We start from the raw sequence: 18,565 nt of genomic DNA on the forward strand, positions 1-18,565 counted from the left end.
GACGGCCCTGCATGTGCCAGCTCAGCCCTGCCAATAACAACTATGGTAGGTTGGCAGTGGCGGTTATACCCGCCCTATCAGAGGCCAATGGGCTAGAGGTAATGGATTTCTGCTATATGGAGCTTAGTATCAAGGAGGAGAGGTATCATCTTGATCTTAGCCTTCATTTTCTCCTTGCTTCTCCTATCGAGTACTAACTTAATCATCGGAGTGTTCCCGCCGGGTAACTCCCTCCGGGATTCTTCTTCTTCTCAGGTACCTTCCAGGAGCCACGCGAGTGCCAGCTAGGAGTGACCGGATTGCGCTACATCATTTGGCGTCGTTTGTGGGAAACGCTTCGAAAAGCCTTTCTCTAAACTTTCACAGCTCTTTCTTCCTTGAAAACTCAACACTCATGGCTTCCTCAAGCAACATCAGATGAAGCATGGAGATGGATAACTCCAGGGAACAGCCCCAGCTTCCTACTGTCTATAACGGACAGTTCACCATCTCCCTCTCAGCGGACGGGATCCCTAGTTTGAACGTGCCTCTTACAGGGGCACCCGTCGTTGCTCCACTCCCTACCATAGTCGGAACAACCTTCACCGGACCCTCAGTTGTGCCCCCAGCGGCCAACTCGAACCAACTGGAGGACTTGGTGCAGTGCATGCGGACCATGCAGGCTCAAATGCAACAGTTTCAACAGTTCCAGATCTATCAGCAACAGGTACTACACCAGGTCTCCCAGTACCAGTATCTGCAGCAATTCCCTCAGCTGCCCCAACCTCAGCTTCAACAGTCACAGCTCCCTCCTCGGCGCCCAGCCTCGCAGCGAGCCAGGTCTCGCCGTCAGGAGGAGCACCTTTCTCGCCAAGGAGAGGCCCCCCCAGAACCCTCCTAGGAGACAGGCCTCCTCCCGCAGCAAACAAGGAAGACCAGCCACTCCGGCCTCACCACGGGCAGTCAGATCAGGAGGACCCCAGCTCGCCAGGTCCACATCTCCTCAGCCCTCGAAGCCCGATACCCCGTTCCTAGAGAACCGGTTTGAGATCATGGCTGCAGGCTCCAAACAGGATCCCTCTGTCCGCAGCCATCAACAGCGGCCTGAGCTACTTCCTGTGCACACCATTCCTGACAGCACGGAGGTGAGCAGCACCAACGTCGAGCCCTCCAAGAAGCAGAAACGCCGCCGCCGAGCTCGCCGATCTGCCACCCACGACCTGCCCGAGCTCGGAGGCAAAGAAGAGGTAAGCTCAGGCAATGCCAAGGCTCCCCTCCTTTCAGTCCAGTCTCCCCTATCTCCCGAGCTCCTGGCAGTCCCAATGCCTTAAGACTTCAAGCTCCCCCCTCTTGACAAGTACGAGTGGTCGTTCGACCCAAATGATCACATGGATGCTTTCCAATCGCAGATGCACCTGGCGAGAGCTAGTGAGTCGTGCATGTGTGTTGCCTTCTCCACCACTTTTAGAGGAGCAGCTCGTACATGGTACCGGAACCTGGCACCTAGATCGATAAGAAGTTGGGCGCAGTTCGCGCAAGCCTTCACGTCCCACTTCGTCACCAGCAAGCGGTGCCTGCGAACTGAAGAAAGTCTCCTCAGCATAGTGCAGAGAGAGGGAGAGTCCATCCGAAGCTATATCAAGTGGTTCAATGATGCGTGTATGCAGATACCGCGCTTGGACCCCGTCGTGTGCCTCGCAGCAGCCAAGAAAGGCGTGACGCATAAAGAGTTCAAATGGCACATAGTCGTCAACCAACCGGTGACCATAACTGAATTTCTTAAGCTTGCGGACAGGTTTATAGCCACGGAGGAAGAGATCAACCAAAAGGGCGAGGGCGCACCCGAGAAGAGGAAAAGGGAAGGAGAGCCTCCCAACCAAGGGGATAGCCGAAAGAAAAAAGATGCAGCTCGGGGAACAAAGCCGGATCAGTCATTCCGAGCTCCAATAGCGGACCGAACTGACTACACCCCACTGAACGCGAAGCGGGCCGAAATCCTGATGGCGATTAAGGATGCCCCGTATGTGAAGTGGCCACCCTGTTTGAGGGGGAATCCGAATGAAAGAAATAAGAACTTGTACTGCAGTTTTCACAGAGATCACGGTCATAGTACCGAAAATTGTAAAAACCTCCGCGACGAGATCGAGGAGCTCATTCGTCGCGGATATTTAAGAAATTTTGTACAATTATAATAATAATAATAAAACAGGTCGGCAAGGGGAGCACGGTAAGGATGCTCTCGAGTCCAGCAGCAGGCCGGCCGAACAGTCACAGAGGCGGCCTCCGGAAGAGAGGCCGGTTCGGGGCACGATCCACGTGATAGTGGGAGGTTCAACGTCGCGGGTTGTACTTCAGCAGCAGATCAGACGTCAGTTCGTGAAGCTGCCTGGGAAGAACAGAATCCTCCAAAGCGGCCGAAGACAGAAGAGCCAATTTTCTTCACAAAAGATGATGCACGAGGGGTCCACTACCCCCACGATGACGCACTTGTGATAAAGCTGAGGATCAACGACTTCGAGGTCAGGCGCGTACTCGTTGACTCGAGTAGCTCGGCGGATATTCTCTTCAAAGCCGCATTCGACCAGCTTCAATTGCAGAAAAGTGATTTGAAGCCCGCGGACACTCCTTTGGTGCGCTTCAGCGGAGAAGAAGTCCGACCCCTTGGGAAAATAACAGTACCTGTGGAAGTTGGCACATGGCCCTGCGTGATCAGATTCAACCACAACTTTCTAGTGGTCGCGACCCCCTCCCCATACAATGCCATAATAGGTCGGCCGATCACCCATTTTCTACGGGCGGTGGTCTCCACCTATCATTTGGCTATGAAGTTCCCTACAGACTTCGATGTGGGAGTAGCGCGGGGTGACTAGCTCGAGTCCCGCAAGTGTTATGTCGCCGCCCTGAAGGGAAAGACCAAGGTCGCCGACGACCTCGAACTAGAGCGCCCTACTGAACAAGGCGAAGAACGAGTCACGCCCACGGAAGAAACAGTCGCAGTCCTAACCTCAGCAGTAGACCCAACCCGGACTCTTCAGATTGGTGCTTCCGTCCAAGAACCTCAACGATCTGAACTGGTAAGTTTCTTACTTCAAAATTTAGATATTTTTGCATGGTCCGCGGTAGAGATGCCCGGTATAGACCCCGACCTTATAACTCACAAGTTGAATACTGATCCTGTAGTTAGGTCCGTTAGACAGAAGAAACGCAACCTAGCCCCAGAGCGGTGGAAGCGGTCGATGAGGAGGTCAAGAAGCTCCTCACAGCTGACTTCATAAGAGCAGTCCATTACCCGAGCTGGGTAGCCAACCCCGTTCTGGTAAAGAAGGCTAACGGCAAGTGGCGCATGTGCGTCGACTACACTGACCTAAACCGAACCTGCCCGAAAGACTGCTTCCCGCTCCCCAGAAATGACCGTTTGGTGGATGCGACCTCAGGGCACGAGTTGCTGAGTTTCTTAGATGCCTATTCGGGCTATAACCAAATAAAGATGGACCCGGCGGACGAAGAAAAGACTACCTTCATCACAGAGTTCGGTCTGTACTGTTACAAGGTTATGCCCTTCGGGTTGAAAAACGCAGGGGCAACCTTTCAAAGACTTGTAAATAAGTTGTTTGCGCCATTAATTGGCAGAAAAGTAGAATGCTATGTAGACGACATGGTCGTCAAAACTCAATTTTCGCATGAACTAATACATGACTTGCATTTTATTTTGAAATTTTGCATAAGTTTAATATGAGATTGAACCAAACAAGTGTGTATTCGGTGCAACCTCGGGCAAGTTCCTAGGATACATCGTTAACCAGCGGGGCATTGAGGCCAACCCGAATAACATTAAGGCATCTTAAATATGAGACCACCCCGAAAGTTAGAGGAGGTTCAGAGGTTGAATGGCCGCATAGCCGCCCTGAGCCGCTTCATGTCCAAATTGGCGAACCGTTGTCTGCCGTTCTTTAAGGCAATCAAGAGCAAAGGGTTTGAGTGGACCCAAGATTGTCAGCTCGCCTTCGACGAGCTCAAGACATACCTCACTAGTGTGTCGATCTTAACCCGGCCCGAGGAGGGCGATGTTTTAGAAATGTACCTCTCGGCAAGCGGCGAAGTGGTCAATTCGGTACTAATAAAGGAAGTAGATTGGGTTCAATGACCCATCTATTATGATAGTAAAGTATTACAGGGAGCAGAGACGAGATATCCAGAGATAGAAAAGCTAGCGTACGCACTGGTAATTTCAGCTCGGAAGCTCCGCCCGTACTTCCAGGCTCACACTGTTATCGTCCTCACTGATAAACCTCTAAGGCAAGTCTTACTTAAGCCTGAGGTCTCTGGTCGGTTGATGAAATGGGCCGTTGAGCTCAGCGAGTATGACCTCCAATACAAGCCGTGAACTGCCATTAAGGCCCAAGCCTTAGCAGATTTCATCACCGAGTGCACATTCAGCTCCGAATCCCCAGGCCGGTTGAGCATGAGGCTCCCAGCTCGGGCAAGCCCAAAGCTCCCAGGCCGGTTCAGTCCGAGTCCCGTGAGGTAGCAGCCAACGTGACATCTCTCCTAGTTCGGCCAAGCGTGAACTGGGATGAGGAGACCTGGATCCTTCACGTAGATGGCTCCTCGAATCAACAGGGCAGTGGAGCTGGAATAGTTCTACATGGACCAAGTGGCACGAAATTGGCGTACGCGCTACGCTTCGAGTTCACGACATCTAACAATGAAGCAGAGTACGAGGCATTGATAGCCGGACTAGCTCTAGCCAGAGAAGTAAAAGCCAAGCACATCATTATCTGCAGCGACTCCCAGCTCATGATCAATCAGGTCACTGGCGAGTACGATGCTCGCGAGCCAACCATGGTCGCCTACTTGGCCAAAGTCAAAGAGGCCCTGCTCAACTTCCAGTCACACTTCATCAAACAAATCCCTAGGTCGGAGAACGCTGAGGCCGACGCCCTGTCCAGGTTAGCCAGCACCAGCGACATCACCATGAGAACCGTATACATAGAGGACCTGCCTCGGCCTAGCATTCTCATGGGGGCAGAGGAGGTCGCTCCCGTCATTCAAGCAGAGCCGAGCTGGATTAACCCGCTCGCGAGCTTCTTGCTACACGGGACCCTCCTTGCAGATCGCAATGCAGCAAGAAGGGTGCAGCGCCAAGCAGCCAAATGCGTCATAATAGATGAACGGCTATACCAAAGATCTTACACGCTCTCCTACCTGCGTTGCTTGCGACCTTCCGAGGCCGAGTTCATACTCCGCGACACTCATGAGGGTCTATGCGGTGGACACTTGGGGGGCAAGGCCCTCGCCCAAAAGGCACTTCGACAGAGGTATTATTGGCCAACAATGAAGGCAAATGCTATTGAGCTCATTAGAAAATGTGACAAATGCCAGAGGCACGCCAATATTCACCACCAACCCACTGCTGATCTCAAGTATCTCACCAGCCCGTGGCCCTCCGCGTAGTGGGGCATTGATCTACTCGGGCCATTCCCGCCAGCAACGGGTGGGAGGAAGTTCTTAGTAGTAGCAGTGGACTACTTCACTAAGTGGGTAGAAGCTGAGCCTCTTGTAACGATCACAACCCGGAACGTCAAGAATTTCTTTTGGAAGAACATCGTGTGCCGCTTTGGGTTACCTCGGGTATTGATTTCTGACAACGGCAAGCAATTCGAGGAAATCAAATTCCAAGACTGGTGCCAAGACATGGGAATCTGACAAAATTTTATTTCAGTCGCACACCCTCAAGCAAACGGTCAGGCAGAAGTCACGAATAGAGCCATCCTCCGCGGATTGAAGGTGCGGCTGGACCAGGCTAAAGGGTTGTGGGCAGATGAGCTACCCAGTGTTCTATGGGCCTACCGGACCATGGAGAAGACCGCCACGGGATAAACACCCTTCAACCTCACCTATGGCACTGAAGCGATCATCCCCATAGAGATCGAAGTCCTCACACTACGACTAGAAGCATACAGTGATCAGACAAACAAAAATGAGCTACGTACTAACCTCGACCTACTCGACGAAGTAAGGGACCTCACGTACATTAGGACCGCAGCCTACCAGCAGAGAGTAGCTCGGTACTATAACGCCAGGGTCAAGAAGTGGAACCTCTGCATTGGTGACCTGGTCCTTCGTAAAGTTATGGTACCTGAGCCCGGCGCTAGCAAGCTCGGGTCCAACTAGAAAGGTCCTTACCGAGTGAAACGAGTACTCGAGGAAGGAACATACAAGCTCGAGACCCTCGAAGGGAAACAAGTGCCTCGGGCATGGAATATTGTCAACTTAAGACAATACTATCTGTAAGAACCGAGTAGGCCACGAGCCACTCCCAAAGCCTAAGGGACAGAATGCCGAGCTAACGTGACCTCGGCACAACAAGACCCAATCGCCTCTATGGCATGGGCAGACTCCGAGAGTGGGCAACGAGCCACTCCTCCAGCCTAAGGTCTAGAATGCCGAGTTAATGAAAAGACCTCGGCAGCATACAAGACCTAGTTGCCTCATCAACATAGGCTAAGTGCTTGCAATGCCTAAGGCACGGGCATTTCGGCCGAGAACCCTGTGACAGATAGCCCGCCCTGGCATGCAACAAGTTAAACCCGTAAGGGACAACCAATGCCAACTTGACCCGGGTGCAAACAGGTCGGGCATGTACCCAGCTATGTCACTCACCTCGGTGTACACAAGGCTACGACTGCTAAGTGTTGGAATACAGTTCGGGACCATGATAGTTGAGGAACCCACACTTCGGGTAATCGGCCTAGTAGCCTAACAGTTCAGAGTAAGACGACCACTTCGGCAAGTAAAATAGAATTGCACAAGTGTTTGGCAAAGAATGTTCTTCATTATATAAGCTCCATTACATAAATACGTTCAGTACAAAAGAGAGGGAAATCGAGCTTGCAGGCCCAGAATACAAGGAGCGCCTGACTACTTGGGAGGCTCATCGGCCTTACTCGGGGTTTCTTCAGGGTAGAATCAGTCAGATCGGTGGCGTCAGCCTCCCCGTTGCCGCCATCATCTTCAGAGTCTGGGTCATCCGCGGCCTGGCGTGCCATGTCATCCGTGATGTTGAAAGAAGTGAAGGCACTTATATCCAGGTTGGGGTAGGTATGCCTTATCCACCATCGATTGAGCTTGAACCCCCTACGGTAGGCCTTTGACATTACGTTGTCGAACCTCGAGGACTTGACGTAGTCGATGGCGGACAGAACCTTGGTCTGTTCCAGAGCGTCATGAAAGATCTCCGTCTTCTCCTCGATATCGGCCTTGAGAGACTCCACCTCGCGCTCTAGGGCCTCCTTGGTTTCCTTGAGGGCCTGCATCTCGAGTTGTGAAGCCTTCTGGGCCATTTTGAGGCTTTCCACCTCGAGTTTTAGGGCTTCCTGACCAACTCGGAGCCCGTTCACTACGGCCTTCAGTCTATCTTGTTCTTGGGCCAGCTCCTCCCTCTCTAGTGCCAAGGTGTCATTCAGACCTTTCTGGGAGGCGCCAGCACTGTCCAACTGATGGACCTTGTCTTGTGTTGCCTTCAGCTCGGCATCAGCCACGCGGGATGACTCCTCAACAGCCAAAGCGCGCCTCAGGTGTTTGTCAGATTGAAAAGTTAAGGCGTGCACGACAGTGTTCGCCTAGCAGAAGGAAACTAGTCAACAAAAAAAAAAAGAGAGAAAGAGGGAGAGAGAAGGGGGTGGGTGGGATAGAGTGTTGGCTCACGGAAAACGAACTTACCACCATGAGGTGGGTTGCAGCGCGACCCCCGAGCTGACTGGGGAGAATTCGGCCCAACTCACAACTTCTGCATTGATGACGCCCCTCTTACTTCGGTCGAGGCTGACCTCGGGATCCCAGATGGACTCCTCCTCTTCGGTCCCTAAGCTAGACGCCGCCACGTCTGCAGTATGCTGAGCCAACCCCTCTATAGCCTCAGCAGCCGCCCCAGCAGAGTTCGGAGCCTCAGCAGCAGCCCCGGCTGGCTCGTTCTCCAGCCCCCCAGCAGCCTCAGGTCTTTGGGGTGGAACATCACCCTCTAGATCTATCACCGGAGGGGCATTGTTGAGCTCAGTCTCAGGGGCATAAACCCGGGAATGATCAGGTTCGGGGGAGGGAGCTCCGGTGACCCCATACGAGCCTTTTTGGTAGTCTTCTTGGCAATCCACTTCTTCCTCCTCTTCATTTGGTTGAAGAGCCTGGTAGTTGTGATTCTCTCTTCCTCGTCCATGGGACCTACAACAAAGTTGGCGTCAGTAAACCCCAAAAAATGATAAGCAGATAAAAGCAAAGCGCCAAAAGACAGAAATAAACCTACCCGAGCTCAAACCGGCCTGAACGATCTTCTCTTCGGTGATGTATTCCTGATGATCGAGCTCAGCCTGAGCCCACGAATGGAAGGTCTCCCAAGTCTGCTGGTTGAGGGCGATGCTAGTCGTCTAAGTAGCCACCCTCCAGCTGGTGAGGAAGGGCTACCCTGTGCTGGCCCGGACCACAAAGTAGTCCCACTTCAAAGCCGGGACCTTACTCGGAAACTTGTGCAATAGCTTGAAGCCTGGGCGAGGAGACAAGTAGTAGACCTACCCATGCTCAGGGGGAGGACTAGAGGTGCTCTTTTTAATCAACAATATGGAGCAGAGTATGTCTGCGTCCAAAGAGAACTGCTTTTCGTGGCAGAGGGAAATGGTTCCCACCAAATTCCGAATGGAGTTGGGGTGGAGCTGATCCAGCGTGATATTGAAACGCCCCAACACCTCGGGGATAAGGGGGTGAAGAGGGAGACGAAGCCTGTTGACGAGCTGTTCCCTGAAGATCACGACCTCATCCGGATCGTGCTCCCAGGGAAAATTGCCGGTGGGAAGGCTGTAGAAGTATTCAGAAGGAAGGTTGAACTGCTGGACGAGGTCTTGAAGCCTCTCTGGCATCAGGGTAGAGGAACCGAACTGGTCCGGCATCCGACCTCGATGAGAGGTGGAAGCCAACTTACCCGAGGCTGCCCGTGCCTCGCGGGAAGGCCGGGTCGGGGAAGGGTCACCACGACCCGAGGTGCCTACCTCGGGCTCATCCGAAAAGCTACTCTCGCTAGACATAAAGGAGAACGGGCTGAGAAAAGAAGAAAGAAAAAAGAAAGAAGGAAAGACTCAGGGACTCATTGGAAATAGGCGAAACCGAGCTGAAAGACCCGAGCTGGAGACCTTAGACGCGAGCTCAAGGCGAAAAATACTTAGCAGCGAAGAAAATGCCAGAACCCCGCTATTTATAGACGCGGGGCCTGGCGACCAACGATCAAGATTGGATCAATCCAACGGACCTCAAAGAAACCAGCTGCGGGACTCTCAATGCGAATTTGATTTAGCGCATTTTTTGGCATCCGCGCAGCATAAAGTGCGTGACGTCCGCGCATGAGTTGCACGCGACATGGGTTTTTTCCCATAAAAAACTGAGTACCCAACCGGTCCGGCCGTTAAGCCGTCTAACGTGACAGTGTGAGTTCTGAGTCAAACCCGCCCAACGAACCGTGAACTCCTCGCACTGGGGCCCCGTCCCCAGCACAGGGAGTGGGGGCCAATTGATGGAGGACGGTTTGGCCCAGCTTCGTGGCCTGAGAACACGTGTGCATGACCTGGCTTGGTGAACAGTTCAGCCTGACAGCACGATCTCGACTCGACGGGAAGGAAGCGCCGGGTTGAAGACTGACAACTCGCCGAGGACTAACACCTTAGTGAGTCAGTCTCCCGTCTAGCTCGAAGAGCCCGGGCTCCCCCCTAAGGAACCCCAAGCTCCCCCCCCCCTTGGGAGGGAGCACCTCGATGCTTCGAGACAGGGACCGATCTGCCTCGATGCAGCCCGGTATGTGGCAGCTCGGCAAGCTGCATGAAGGAGATCAAGGGGATCTCCTGCCTGACTGCCATACCCGACAAGCCTGGAGACAGTAGCCATGTCCCTTGTCAGGCAGCATCGTACCTGTCACATTTAGAAGGTGTCTTACACCTGACAGGCACGTACCCAACAGTGACGGCCCCGCACGTGCCAGCTCAGCCCTGCCAATAACGGCTGCGACCGGTTGGCAGTGACGGTTATACCCGCCCTGTCAGAGGCCAATGGGCCAGAGGTAACGGATTTCTGCTATAAGGAGCTTAGTATCAGGGAGGAGAGGTATCATCTTGATCTTCTATATGCGCGCTATCTTCACTCGTAGCCTTCATTTTCTCCTTGCTTCTCTTATCGAGTACTAACTTAATCATCGGAGTGTTCCCGCTAGGTAACTCCCTCCGGGATTCTTCTGCTTCTCAAGTACCTTCCAGGAGCCACGCGAGTGCCAGATAGGAGTGACCGGATTGTGCTACATAAAAAATGAAATAGCAATATTTTTAACTTACAACATGCAACAATCTTCAAAGCACAAAGTCTATGAATGTAAACCAAGGCAATCCAAGGTTCAAAGTATTGGCACATATTGGCCCGTATCATCCGACACATATCATGCTGGTGGCTTCCCTATACGCCCTTACAGGGGTTGTATCAAGTAAGCCACGGTAGTTAGGCCTAAAACCGACCCCTCTGAACTGATTTTGGAAAAAAAAAGTAAAACATAAAAAAAAGCACCGATACTGGGCATATCGGGCCGTGTCGATATTTAGAACCCTGAAGCAATTCATTAAGCTAAACTCAAATAGCATTTTTAACTATTATTATGTAACAATCTTCAAATCACAAAACCCAAAAATTCAAATCAAATAAATTCAATAAGTAGAAAAACAAACATTATTTTTGCTGATTTTTGTTAACATTATTTATTAAATATTTAATTTTTAACAATATTTATCAATAATAGTAAGTAATTATAATATTTTATTAAATAATCAATAATGATAGTTTTAATAATATTATTTAGTTATTTTAATATAACAGTACTTATTACATTTATGAATAGGATTTATTAACAATATTCATTAAATTAATAATTACCATTATTATAAATATTGTTAAAAGTATTAATAAATACTTTTAACAATAACGACTAAATTTATTAGCAGTATTTATTAATAACAGTATTTACAAGTTTAATTTAAAGTAAAATTAAAGTAAATATCTATTTATTAACAATATTTATAATAACAGTAATTATTAATTATAACCATTAATTATATAATTAATTATTTATAATAACAATAATTATTAATTATTTATAATTACAATCTGATGGGGCGGTTGCTATTACCAACCCCTCCATCAATAATTAAATTAAATTACTGGCGTTTGGCGAAAGGAGAGAGTACCCCTGGCGTGTATATATAAATAAGATTCAATTCCCTTTCGAATTCTTTCTCCAAAACATAAAAGATAATATTAACATGAAATATGAACAAAAAACTGACAAACAACCATTCGAATTACCAATGCCCAATTTAAAAAGAAGTAAGGCAATTCAGTTGTAAATACCCAAACTAACAATGTTGGATGAATGGTACAAGCTCAGTTCTTATAAGTAAGCAACCATAATTAAGATTGAAACCACAACAAATAGAGACTAGAGAGGACAGGGAATTCACATTTCTCATACACTTGGTTAGCACCATTATAAGTTTTATATGGAAGCAAAGTCTAGGGTAGGCCAAGGCTATCTCAAGCTTGCCCCAACAAGCAATTCGTGGAGCCATTTTGGCCCAAGAGAGGTCTATTAATAAGACTAACAAAAGATGCTACGTGGAACCGGAAGTGGGGTGAGGGAGACTCGTCCACATCCAAATTTTCTAGAGGGAGCGAGGAGCATGGGGCCCAGCCCACAAGTAAAGGTGGAGTCTGGGGTAAGGTCAAGCACATTAAGCTATTCAAAGTTTGATCCACTCTCCTAGTCTCCTTTCCATCTGTTTCCAAGTTTTCGTACACATGATAGACGGGCCCACATTCTCGGTCGGTGTCATCTCTATCTAACTCCTGAGTCCCATTTATCCCATATGACATTGACGAACAAACAACGAAAACCGTCCAATTTTGGATGTTACGAAGACAAGTACGAGACAGGTGCCAAGACACGTGGAAGGCTTTCTTTTAGTCACACCATGCACGGCCCCTCCATCACAGATTGCACGACCACCAAAATTTTACAACTTTATTCAAATTGCCACGTGGCCTTCCTCCATGAGGAGGCGCTACTGGAAGCTTCAAGTCGTGCGTTAGCTTTTACACTCACGTCCCTTGATTAGCGGGTTTGCTAGTCGGGTCTAGTAGGAAAGCCTGCTAGACAGCCCGTGGCCGATCAGACCATCCATTCGGCATGTGACCTTTGGATTAGCCACGTGTTTACTCCTCGCAAACTGAAACGCAGTGATATAAACAATGAACTATCGATAGCTTCTATTGACGGAACTGGGAAGGTGGCGAGGGATGGACATGTATTTTCCTCGTTTGGACTAATTTCTTCAATAGAATCTGAAAATGTCGGAGCTCAACAGTCGGCGTGGAGCGAAAGCGGAAGCTGCAAAAGAGAGCCGCCGTTGGAGGGCTCCACTTACACTGAGTTAGTACTATAAATATCCTCACGCGCAAGGCCATCTCTGTGATCACTACAAGTTCTTTAGTACAACACAAGAAGGATTTCGTGAAGGAAGAAAACAGAAAAGAGATGTCGAGCACATCTGGTCAGGTCATACGATGCAAAGGTACTGCCCGTTGATGTTTTCCTTTTCTTATTTGCTGCGGCATTTGGAGGTTTTTTTTTTCTTCGTTTGTTTTGGTCTTATATTTCGGTTCTTTGGTTCAGTTTCTTGGTGGGTTTTTGCTCTGTTTTTTCTTCTTCGATTTTAGATTTTTAGAGAGAAATTTTCACAACACCAACCTGTTGATTTCTTGTTAGTGGGGTTCCTACAGTACCTCTTTGGAGTGATCATTTTTTTGTTTATGAGTTGGGTTTTGTTTGATAAATGGGTTGTTTCGTTTGTGATCGATGCTCGACCACTAGTGCCGATCGCATTTCCCAATACTTTTAGAAGATCAGCCCATTTAATTTTCTATTAGATTGTGTCAATTAGGATTTCAGGGTTTCATTGGCCATCGTTCTGTTTGCTTTTGATGGTTTCTGCCAACTCTAGCTTCTATCTGATATTTTTGTGAAATTGGCTATTTGTATGGAGTATGGTGTTTGGTTGATTTCTGACGGTTGATCTAAGATTAGTGCAAGAAAATAAATAGTTTAGTAATGCATGAAGTGTCTGATGGGTATTTTAATTGGATGCATATAACTTCTCGATCAACTTTACTTAACTAGTCCTCTGTTGTGTATGGGTATGTAGCTGCGGTGGCTTGGGAAGCAGGGAAGCCAGTGGTGATCGAAGAAGTCGAGGTGGCTCCACCACAGGCAAAGGAGGTCCGAGTGAAGATCCTCTTCACTTCCCTCTGCCACACTGACGTTTATTTCTGGGAGGCCAAGGTAATTATTTCCGGAGGAAACTTAATTTTCTCTGCACAAGGGCACAGTAGTGAATAACACAAATGAATGAGAAACAGATTTGTTTGTCGGTTATTCTTATCTTTCTCATCTTTTAGCTTGAGACTGAGATTGGTTTCTGACTTCTCAGGGACAAACACCCGTCTTTCCTCGAATATTTGGCCACGAGGCAGGAGGGTATGTATATTTTCAAATTAAGTGAAAAGAAGTTAAAGAAATACCCAAGAATCTGCATTCTTACTGTATATTTTCTGAAAATTTAGAATCGTGGAGAGCGTAGGAGAAGGGGTGACGGATCTCAAACCAGGAGACCATGTCCTCCCTATATTCACTGGGGAGTGCAAGGAGTGTGCCCATTGCAAATCAGAGGAGAGTAACATGTGTGATCTCCTCAGGATCAACACTGAGAGAGGTGTAATGCTCAGTGATGGAAAGTCGAGGTTCTCTATCAAGGGGAAACCTATATACCACTTCGTTGGCACCTCCACCTTCAGCGAGTATACAGTGATCCATGTTGGCTGCCTCGCCAAGATCAACCCTTCTGCTCCCCTTGATAAAGTCTGCCTCCTTAGTTGTGGGATCTCTACAGGTTGGGTGAAAAATTAAATCAGTTTTCAATTCCCTCTGTATGTTGCTAGTTTCCTCTTTCATATATTGATCGGTTGTTCGGATTTTAAGGTCTTGGTGCTGCCTTGAATGTTGCAAAACCCAAAAGGGGTTCAACAGTTGCTGTTTTTGGATTAGGGGCTGTCGGTCTTGCTGTGAGTTTCTCATTCTAAACTCTTCTGGGTTCTGCTCTCTCTTCTTACTGAAAGCTTTGTTTTGCATGATTAGGCTGCCGAAGGGGCAAGAATTGCAGGGGCTTCAAGAATCATAGGTGTTGACTTGAACCCCAGGAGATTCAATGAAGGTACTTCTATTGAGTTCCCATTTGTACAATTAGTACTCTCTAATAGTGTAGTTGCAGGGTTATTATCAAAACTGATTGATTGTTGCTTACAGCCAAGAAGTTTGGAGTGACGGAGTTTTTGAACCCGAAGGACTATGACAAACCAATTCAAGAGGTTAGTTCCTAAGCATTTGAACATAACGAAGTTCTTAGTTTCAATTTGATAGACTAATTTTTTCATTCTGAATTTGATTCACTAGGTGATTGCGGGGATGACAAACGGAGGAGTAGACAGAAGTATCGAGTGTACCGGCAACATCAATGCCATGATATCTGCATTCGAATGTGTTCACGACGTAATTTATATTCTTACCAAATCGTGAATCCCCTCTGATCTATATTACTAGAACAGTGAGAGAGAGGAACTGAATTTTGGGGTTGTTTGCTTGCAGGGTTGGGGTGTTGCAGTACTGGTAGGCGTTCCGAGCAGAGATGACCAATTCAAGACCCACCCCATGAACATTTTGAATGAGAGAACTCTCAAAGGAACCTTCTTTGGCAACTACAAGCCCCGTTCTGACATACCCTCAGTTGTCGAAAAATACATGAACAAGGTGAGTAGTCATTTTCATTTCAGATCAAACAGTGATTGGAAAACTTTGTTTTTAGTTAATATTTAACCTTTTTTTCTTGCTTTGCAGGAACTTGAGTTGGAGAAGTTCATAACTCACGAAGTCCCATTTGCAGAGATCAACAAGGCCTTTGAGTACATGCTACAAGGAGATAGCCTTCGATGCATCATTCGCATGGGCGCATAGAACCAGGCCAAACGAGGTTTCAGACTTGCATTCTCTAGAAAACCTGGTTTCCTAAGCAGCAGTTGTGTACCATTAGTCTTGGTTTGGTTTTGATTTCAGAGTTAATGGAGTATAGCAGTTTTATGGCGTTTGGCAGTTGAAACATATAAAGCATCTTGTTTAGTACAAACTGTACAAGACTTCCTGTTTGGGAAGAGGTAATGTAAACTAATAAAATGCGTGGAATGCTATAGCAAGCAATGCTGTTGGAAATTAGAAGTTAGAACAAGCTCACGGTTGTATCATTAAACAGATATATGGTTGAATGGAGAACCCATCTCCATATCTACAAAGGAAGTTTTTTTTTTCGGTCTATTACGAAAATCCATGTGAATTATATAAACATGTTAATAATACTGAATTGAAAGCCCCAAATGATCGATCATAAATAAATTATAATAGATAAGTTATTCATGGCTATGTGCTCTGCTCTGGCTGAATTAAGTTAGAAACTGGATTGATTATTATTATTTTAAATATTTTACTATTCAATTATTTTGGAGGAAATCATCTAGCCATTCAATTCTGTCATGAACTGCTTTATATCGAATGAATTGAGGTGCAAATTTCGTGTTAAATTTTGGGTTGTCAAAAAATTTGTAATTGCTTGTAAGAGACAAAGTACAAATTTTGAGTCGAGATCCCCTTAAATAAACGACTCCATAGTCCATACACATGTTGAAAGCAAGGGCATCAAAGCACACAATGTAAGAATGGAGATATTCTCACTTCACGAGTTTACGCATCATTCTTTTATTTCAAAGACAATAGCGAGACTCCAAATTGCATCTTCACTCGGACAAATCATCCAACTGAGCTACCCCTCAGTAAAAAGATTGGAGGCTCGTTAATTTTGTGTCAAGTAAAAATGCAAATCATAATTACAGACAAATGAAGACAATTAAACTGGGTACAAAATTTTTCATCCCGTCAAGATTTGCAATGCAACCAAACGCAGGCCATCCCGAGTATCAAACTTTTATCTTTACCCCAACAACATCTTATTTCTTCATGCAAATCGATTTAATCTGATCGTAATTTCTACCAGTTCAACTGTATTTGTTAAGCATCAACAGATCCAACTTTCTTCTCTAATTACTTTATATCGCACTAATTATTCGATACGCTTACAAATAATAGGGAATGAACGCCTAGTAATCAGTAGTGTGTTTGTTACTGTTTAAAATTTTAGAAAAAAAAAAATGGCATGGTCTCGTTTAATTTCTTCCTTCTTGTAGGCTCTAGCCCAGCACAGAAGAGGGTCCTCCACTCATCCCTTCGGCAACGGCAATATACACGGACAAGTATACTCACACCGCATCATTGAATGGGAGGGCCGCTGCAGATTATCCCGATTCATATCACAAATCACAACGCGTTCAAGCTGACGCCGGAGCTCATATATCCGATCAAGTTGACACAGGGAAGAAGGTGCAGAGCAAGAGGAGTAGAGGTGTAAAGTGAGCCGTGCCAACCCGTGCAAAGTGCGGGCCGTCACAAGCCATGCCTCCCTCTCCAGTGAAAATTTTGGGTCGACACAGCATGACCTACGGCTCAGGTCCGTGCCGTGTCGTGCTGTGGCCTTGGGCCGAGCCAGGCTGCAGGCTGTGCCAGGTTGGGCCACAGGGCGGGCCTTGGGTTTGGGCTGAACCGGGCTAGACTGAATGGATATCTCATATCAATATACGAATAACGAATTTATTATTATCGATTATTCAAAAAATAAATAAATAAAAGTATAAAACAATTTAAATAGGAATTTTATTTTATTTAAATTTGAATGAATAATGATACAAATATTGAAATTATGAAATATACAATGGTTGGATATTTCATACTTCATACTCGGATGAATGAAATATGAAATTGGAATAAATTAATAAAATATAAAAAATACAATATAATTATAAACTGAAAATACAAAATTATATTAATAGCAAATAAATTAAATAAAATTAAAACAAATTTTACAATAATTTGAAAAAAATAAAAAATTATGGGTTATTTGTTAAAATTTACAATTTAAACAAAATTTATATATACATTATGATGAAAGCATTCACACATGCTTTCATCATTTGCTTTAGTTGAAAATGAAATATCCGGTGTATGTAGTAGTATCATGCCCTCCTTTATCTTGTAATTATAAAGTTGTAATCTATATTCTACATCATGATTCATGACTGCATCTAGCCAACCCTGGTACAATGGTACCTATAGGTCTTGCACTAAAATAACTAAACAAAACTCCAATGGAATTGTAGCCTGTAGACATCGGAGGGGTTAGTAGATCACGGATTATGTGACATTGTGGGATTGGCGGTGATAAATGTTCTCCGATTTCTTCTAATATTTTTAAAATTTATTTTCCATTATTTCAATAATTCATTTAAATTGTGAATTATTTCTTCTTCCTTCTCATGTATGAGAAAATGTCTGGTCAAATGACCAATACCATATTAACTACAATAGCTAAAGTCTTTTTTACATTTTTGACAAACTGCTATTTTTCCCTTTCCCTCTACATCTTTTATTTTAAATATTTTTTTTAAATTGGACTACTAAACTTGGGGTTTTGGGTAGAGTTTGCCATTTTTTTTTCAAATTAAAAATAAATAAAATTAATTTAATTGGACTTACCCTGGTCCCAGATTGTTGGTTCAGAATCCCAACTTGATTTCAACGGTTAAAACCTTTCAACATAACAATGTCCAAGGCTCCAAGCCTCTACCTCCCAATTTGTTAACTTGGAGAATCAAATAATCAGCCAATTAGACTATGAGACTATCAGAGTTCACTCAGATAGTCAAATTACATGTATGAGAGATTGAGGGAGACTGAGAGACTGAGAGAGGGAAGATTGAAGAGATTAAGATAATTGTTGAATTGGTGTAATGAGAAGAATGGAGGATAAGGCTATTTATAGGAATTGAAAATAATTCAATTGCCCAAAATACCCTAAAAACTAACTATTTTTTAGTTGTTGGAAGGGGTATTTTGGTCATTGTAAAGTTATTTACAACTTTACCCAAAAACCCATAAACTAGTTTTTATATAGCTATAGGGGGGCATTTATGTTATTTTCTCAACCCCCATAAGCAAAATACACAATACCCCCTAATATGCCTGTTTATACTGTTGGGGGGAGGTATACTGGCCCATGGACCTCAAACCCCTGGCCTAGCATGACACGGACCTTCGTGCTGGGCTTGACACACCCTATGAGCCTTCATGCCATGCCGGGCCATGGCCCGGCCCGATTTATACCTCTAAAGGGAGGATGTCTCAAATATTCTTGTCGTTTAGCGCGCGTTGGATTGACGCGCTATGCATGATCGTTCGAATAGAACCTCCTTTGGGGGCTTTGCTTCACAGTGAGGTGGCATTTATAATTACATTTTTTTACACTCA

The 18,565-nt window shown here is 46.1% G+C and overlaps 1 protein-coding gene across 1 annotated transcript; it reads left to right on the top strand.

The window, feature by feature from the left end:
* The first annotated feature begins 12,323 nt into the window (after positions 1-12,323).
* Positions 12,324-15,373, top strand: LOC104587947 (alcohol dehydrogenase-like). The gene is made up of 10 exons (XM_010245737.3): positions 12,324-12,623; positions 13,254-13,390; positions 13,539-13,585; positions 13,672-13,997; positions 14,087-14,169; positions 14,243-14,318; positions 14,411-14,472; positions 14,558-14,653; positions 14,750-14,911; positions 14,999-15,373. Exons 1-10 carry the CDS (start codon positions 12,587-12,589, stop codon positions 15,113-15,115), a joined length of 1,143 nt encoding a protein of 380 aa, XP_010244039.1. The 5' UTR covers positions 12,324-12,586; the 3' UTR covers positions 15,116-15,373.
* Positions 15,374-18,565: the final 3,192 nt, after the last annotated feature.

Source organism: Nelumbo nucifera, chromosome 1 (genome assembly GCF_055504915.1).
Source record: "Nelumbo nucifera cultivar China Antique chromosome 1, China Antique-T2T, whole genome shotgun sequence".
Taxonomy (NCBI): Eukaryota; Viridiplantae; Streptophyta; class Magnoliopsida; order Proteales; family Nelumbonaceae; genus Nelumbo; species Nelumbo nucifera.

Coding starts and splice junctions, on each gene's coding strand:
- LOC104587947 (XM_010245737.3), top strand. CDS start 12,587: ATGTCGAGCACATCTGGTCAGGTCATACGATGCAAAG. Junction 13,998..14,086: donor TAGTTGTGGGATCTCTACAG/GTTGGGTGAAAA, acceptor TCGGATTTTAAG/GTCTTGGTGCTGCCTTGAAT. Junction 14,912..14,998: donor TCGAAAAATACATGAACAAG/GTGAGTAGTCAT, acceptor CTTGCTTTGCAG/GAACTTGAGTTGGAGAAGTT.